Source organism: Acanthopagrus latus, chromosome 4 (genome assembly GCF_904848185.1).
Source record: "Acanthopagrus latus isolate v.2019 chromosome 4, fAcaLat1.1, whole genome shotgun sequence".
NCBI classification, from domain to species: Eukaryota; Metazoa; Chordata; class Actinopteri; order Spariformes; family Sparidae; genus Acanthopagrus; species Acanthopagrus latus.
Genome location: NC_051042.1, coordinates 29,557,186 through 29,563,185, shown reverse-complemented (window position 1 = coordinate 29,563,185; position 6,000 = coordinate 29,557,186). Strand labels below are relative to the sequence as shown.

The window sequence follows — 6,000 nt, the reverse complement described above, 5'->3', positions numbered from 1 at the left end:
GTGCTGGTTGGTAACTTGCATGGCAGCCACCGCCATCAGTGTATGAAGGATATAATGTATGCAAAGTGTCTGCTAAATGTAACTGCCTACATTTATGTGACTTAAAGGGGCACTGTCATTTTCAAACTCTAATTCTAAAAATGTTTTATTTGCAATATTATTGAGCTCCCCGCGACCCTGCAGAGGATTAAGCGGCGTACATATAATGTACAGATAATGGATGGATGGATGGATATTATTGAGCTGATAATACAAACTCAGAAATATGTATTTTTTCCATTACAAGCAGTTCACAGAGGAAACACTCCCCAGAACATTGTTTGAAGCTAAAAAATGGCAGGGTCCGCCACATATAAACAAAGTAAAACGGTCAGTTTGTTTATCCTGCTTATTCAGTCATGGAAACAGAATGAAGATCTTTCTCTTCCAATTAAAATGTCTTTTCCAAAACTACATACTGCTCCTTTAAACCACCCAACGTTCCTGAGGATTTCAAACCATCCTGTGGCGCTTGCCGGCGCCCCAAAGTGGAGTCAGGGACCAACAATTGTCCCATGAATCTTAAAGATGTCGTCATTTTGCTCTTCATCCTCTCACATCTCGCAGCCCACACCGAGTCTCCACCCGGGGGATCCGTGAGACGAGCCGCCCGGCAGCTTGAGGCTCGGTCGGAGATGCCGCTGTGACTGGTCTGTACAGAAGTCAGTGAGAGTTTCACAAGTCCGGTAGGTGGCAGTGAATGTTCTCAGGTAGGCAGGGCAGGTTGTGTGTGTGTGTGTGTGCGCGCGCCTGTGTGCGGGGGGGCGTGTGTTGCTCTTCCACAAACGCTCCCATGTTGCGTAGCGTGGGAGACCTGAAGGTGGAGAGAGCTGAAGGTGGAGAGAGCTGAAGGTGGAGGAGCAGCCTGAGCAGAGAGTTGACGGGAGCCGCGGCGGATCAACCAAAGTGCCTCCGGCCGCGCAACGAGACTGGCGACGCGCTCCGACAGCGGTCTGCTGGCCGCGGCTGACCCGAGGATCCGCGCTCGGCACCGACACACACACACTCGGGCTCCGCTGGCAGGGAAGCTGGAACCAAACTACAGTCGGTGACTTGAGAGCGATGCACTGGCAGCATGGCCAAGTGGTTCAAGGAGCACCTAGGATTCAAAACTACCAAAGCACCCCCTCCGGCGCCTCCGAAACCGGACTACAGACACTGTCACACCGGTGTGCCCGGCACGCCTGGCTACCAGCAAGCGAGCTCCGGGGCCACTTTCCCGAGCCCGGCTCAGCCGGACATCCTCGCTGCCTACAAACTACAAAAGGAGCTGGACTTCGAGGACCCGTACACTCCAGGTGGAAATATTTCGTTCGGCTCGAGCTTGAACACTGTGGGGTCGCCGGATATCAAGTATGTGTCCCCGAAACACCGACTCATCAAGGTGGAAACAATCGAAAAGAGCAGCCCGGCTCCGGGCGGCGGCGTCACGGTCACACAGGCTGTTGCCGTGGGGAGCGTGAAGTCTCCGACCTCCCCTCCGTCGGACCACGACAACAAGGAGAAGGTGGGTGAAGTTCATTTCAGCCTAAAATATACAAAACTTTATAACTTTCTCAGTTGACTACACCTGAAGAAGTAGGTCAAACGGGGGTTGCTGTCGTGTCACGGTGTGTTTTGTGGAGAACCTGACCCGCTCCTGAGAGGAGTGAATCGTTACAACCGGCAGAACTTGTTATCACAAGCGGCACAAACGGCCGTCCACATGTTGTTGCGACATCCAGCTCCTGTCTAATCACTAACCTGCAGCACAGGGAGTGCTGTGGAGGGAGCAGCCTGTGTGCTGAGCTCACACATGGCTCCACACACACACACACACACACACACACCAGGGCTCACACTGAAAAACTGCGAATTTACCTGTTTTATTTCTTCACTTTGTCACAGTGAACTTGCAGTCAAACTCTGCTGTGCGTCATCCCCGAGCAACAGTGTGATCTAGACTCATTCATTACTGCCAGCTGAACTTTCATCCACTCTTTTATTTTGTTAAACTTAGATGGATACATTTAGCAAATGTTCTTTTTGCCGCCTAACCCTGCTTGTGATGCACCCCCATGCTCAGCGGTCTTGTTGAAGTGTCGTTGGACAAGATACTCAACCCCCAAACTGCTTGACTTGAACTGCTTGTCGAGCCCAAACTCCTCCTGATGTGTTGGTTGGTTGACGCCGCCACCAGTGTATGAATGTACGAATTACTGTAAGTCTGGTAAATGCCCTGAAAATGTACATGTGTTTATGGACATATGGGCTCTAATTTGAGCGTCTCCTGGCACAGTTCCCTGAATGCAACATAACGTCTTGTGCTTACACACTCCCATCAGCACCAAGTGAATGTGGAGACAGACAAACAGGGATCAGGGAGGAGGAGGAGGGGGGGGGAATGCACACATGTCATGTCAGGCTTCTCAGGAATCCATACACACCGGGGGTTCATTTGGAGAAACGTGAGATGCTCGGTGTCGGCGAGGTTAAGGACGTGCCTGGCAATGAGTGCGATCCTGCGGAGGAATGTTTAAGTGTCGTGTACGGAGGAGAAAGCACGGCCTGGCGAAAACCCACACTGTGTTTTTTTCCTCCTGTGTCCTGACATTTTTTTTTTTTCTTGTGGTCATCTTGGTTTAACCTTGACGTTACTTCCTTCTCCTCCTCGTGTGTCGTTTGCTTTCGCACCTGTCCTCGTGCCGCGTGGCGCGTTCGCAGTTTGGTTTTTGGTTCAACACTCTTATTTTTATTCCACAGTGTCTGCAGCTTGTCACCGGAGTGTTGCGTGGAGGAGGAGGAGGAGGCCCAGTTGTGATCACACAAAAAACACAACCGTGACTGTCATCTATATTTTCCCACATGCCCCCTCAAATGCCAAAGATCAGAAAAGCATGTGACGCCTATAAAAACAAAAAACAAAAACACCTATCCTCTGTGCCCTTTTTTGTTTGTTTTCCCAGCCTCTGTTTTCAGCGGCCCGTCACGAACTCGGCGTACAGGTTTAATAATCATACAGCTATTCGTTATCGGGAAAACAAGCAGGGAACCTGAATTTACCACCCTCAACCAGCCAGCAGCTGCTCAAGCTGATTAAACAGATTATTGTTGTCTCATGTTAATTGAGGCTTATTTGGATCGCCCTGCAGTCAGAATACAGTCGCCCCTGCCACCTCCTCCTTCTCACCCCCCCCCCTCGTGTGCACATATGGCTTTAACAGACAGGCAGATGATCGTATAGGATGGTTGAAATAACTCGCAACTACCGGTATGAGTGATGTTCTGGACGTGCTAAATCAGTACTGACAGCTGGCGGGCTTAACCGGCGGTGTCGAGAGAAGGGTTTAAGGGTTTCTTGTCGAGTGCTGAAGGTTAAATGAAAACGATATAGTGATGGAGATGGTGGATTTGTCTTTTTTTGTTTTGTTTGTTTTACCTGCGTCATCTCTGTATTCATTCCGCACACTGCAGAGATGTGCCCACCGATAAGAGTCCGCTGCCATCTGTCTTGCCGAGAAAAGATGCCGCAGACTTTGATATCATATGTGCCGTGTAATCCATCATAGTGATCAGTTAGCCTCAAATTGGCTGTAACACTTACCACACTGTGCTGAGTAGAGAGTGCTTTCCCTGCATGGCGCACCTGACAGGAGGACGGGGAGGTCTGCACGCAGGAAAACCTTCCAAAAAACAAGACAAATTACTGTCTTTGTTGAATTTTTCTGTTTTAATTAGGGCTGCAACTAACTGGACATTTTCACAATCAGTTAACTGTTTCCATTGTGAGCTGCTTAGTCTATAAAATTGTGACATCTTCAGGTTACTTCTTTTGTCCAACCAACAAGCCAAAACGCAGTAAGTCTTCATTAAATATCAGGAAAAACATCCAGAGTGTACTGGAGAAGATGGAATAAGGCAACAAACTCAGTGGGTCTTTGTATTGTTTGACTGTGATGACTAAGACACATTTAGACAGTTCATAAAGTTTGTTTGCTTTAAAGGTCCAATTTGTAAGAAAGTTGATTTTTGAGTCCCAACTCATCAAACACTAACGCTCTGACATTGTAGGTCCAGTTAGCCGCCATCCCAAATGTGTCAGCTCTTCACCAGTTTGGAACGAGACTCAAAAATCAACATTCTTACAAGTGGACCTTTTATTTAATATATGTGCTCCAGTATACGCCGGCCTGTGATCCTGATGTGTTGATGAAGAACACTCTAATCTGAAAGCAGCGACAGGCTGTAACTCTATGTGAAGCGGTCGAGGGGCGTTGAATCTCTTCCATCAATTAACTGACTCATCATTGCTGCCGTAGTTTTAATGTTAAGCTTCTCTCAACTGTCAAAAGGTCACGAGTAAAATACCCTTCTAATAATGTACTGTGCTCGTCACTAACTACACTGTTGCCTGCGTGTCGCGAGGCTTTGTGTTCGAACTTCACTGAGGATTACAGCGTGTCAGGATGCTCGGGATTTTCTCTCTGACTGCAGTCGGCTGTGATCGTTTATAAATCCTTGTTAGAGGGACTCTCCAGGTGATTTTTTAAAAAAAGATACAGATGTTAATGTGAGCATTTTCCCGCTGTATTGACACTTGTTTTTCGTCTGTTTCTGGGAGGGACGCCCTGTTTGCAGTGTGCGTCTGACACACTCCGTCTTCAGGCCGGTGTTGAAAGGTTGAGAGTGTATGACGGGCGCAATGTGTTTCTTGTTTGGTGAAGATTCATGTTCAAACTCCAAAAAACTGCAAGACACATTTTGACGAAAAGGAAGTGTATTTTTTTTGCAGCTCGCACATAGTCACACACACACACACACACACACACACACACACACACACACACACACACACACCATCAGAGTGATGGTAAATTGAGTCTAAGTGCAGAGACTAAACGCTGAGTGCCAGAGACCGAGCGAAGAGCACAAGTGTCTTAACGGCAGTGCTTGGTTACATTGATGTTTTAATTACTTGACTCATGAATGCTAATTATATCACCGCTTACCTAATGCCTGAAATGCCAATATCGGCGTCCAGTCTGTTTCTGTTCACCGGGCTCCTGTGTGGGGAAAACAAACAAGATAGAGATGTTTCGCTATGCAGCGACGTTTCTGTGCATCCGTTCCACAAACTGTAAAGTATCTGCTGCCTTCACATAGGCGTCCCATTTCATCTGACAGCGTTCCAATTCTCGTTTTATTTTTAGTGCCAATCATCGTCAGAGAAGTGTGGGGTTATTCAGAGGATTTTTTTTCTTCTCTGGTTGACAGTTGCGCTGATCGTATGGAGTTGTATTTTTTGATGCTGACTGTTACTTGTAGTTGGGAGCTTTTCGAGGCATTGTGATGTGTTGTGTTTTTAATGATGCCAGGCTCTTCATGGTAGAGCGAGTTGAGGGAGATGATCAATTATCATCCTGCCTTGGAGCTAATTAAAGGCCTCATCTCCCGGCTCATCGCTCCACTCAGCACTAACCCAACTTCTCTCAAGGACACGCAAAAAAAAAGTGATGACGGGCAAACCTGTAAACAAAAGCAGTGGCGCGGAGCTGACAGGCTGCGGCAGTCCTTATGGAGTGCGCCTCGTCATCATCAGTATCTGTCAGTGCGCTGGGGAAACTGCTGTTCCAATCTAGCTGCGACTCCCTGCAGGGCCTGGGGTCCCTTTTGACTCAGTGATCCCACGAGCCAGCTTATCCGTCTGCAGAAAGCTGCAGTTGGATCAGAAGCGCAGACACTTGTTGTGCTGCCAAAAGAAGCATCACTGTGTTTTTTCTTTTTTTCTCTTGCACTGTTTTACAAGACCATGCTCAGCATTTTGACTGATTTATTCTGGAGGTGGAAAATCCTCGTCAGATGACTGTTTTTGAGCTAATTAGTTCGCAGATCTTAACTTCTCTATGGGGTCAATTTTAAAGACAAGTGCCTTTTTTAAAAAGGGTCCTTATGTGAGTCCTTCAAACAAAATACCCTTTATAC

General features: G+C 47.6%; 1 protein-coding gene across 5 annotated transcripts in view; it reads left to right on the top strand.

Moving 5' to 3' along the window:
* The first annotated feature begins 444 nt into the window (after positions 1-444).
* Positions 445-6,000, top strand: part of zgc:158464 (uncharacterized protein LOC791139 homolog) — a 102,242-nt gene continuing 96,686 nt past the window's right edge. Inside the window, exon 1 of one of the 5 annotated variants that reach the window (XM_037095755.1) lies at positions 445-1,546. In XM_037095755.1, coding sequence (XP_036951650.1) covers positions 1,115-1,546 — 432 coding nt within the window. In that variant the 5' untranslated portion in view covers positions 445-1,114. The remainder of the gene's footprint in view (positions 1,547-6,000) is intronic. The other 4 variants (XM_037095751.1, XM_037095752.1, XM_037095753.1 and 1 more) reach the window with 4 other exon arrangements.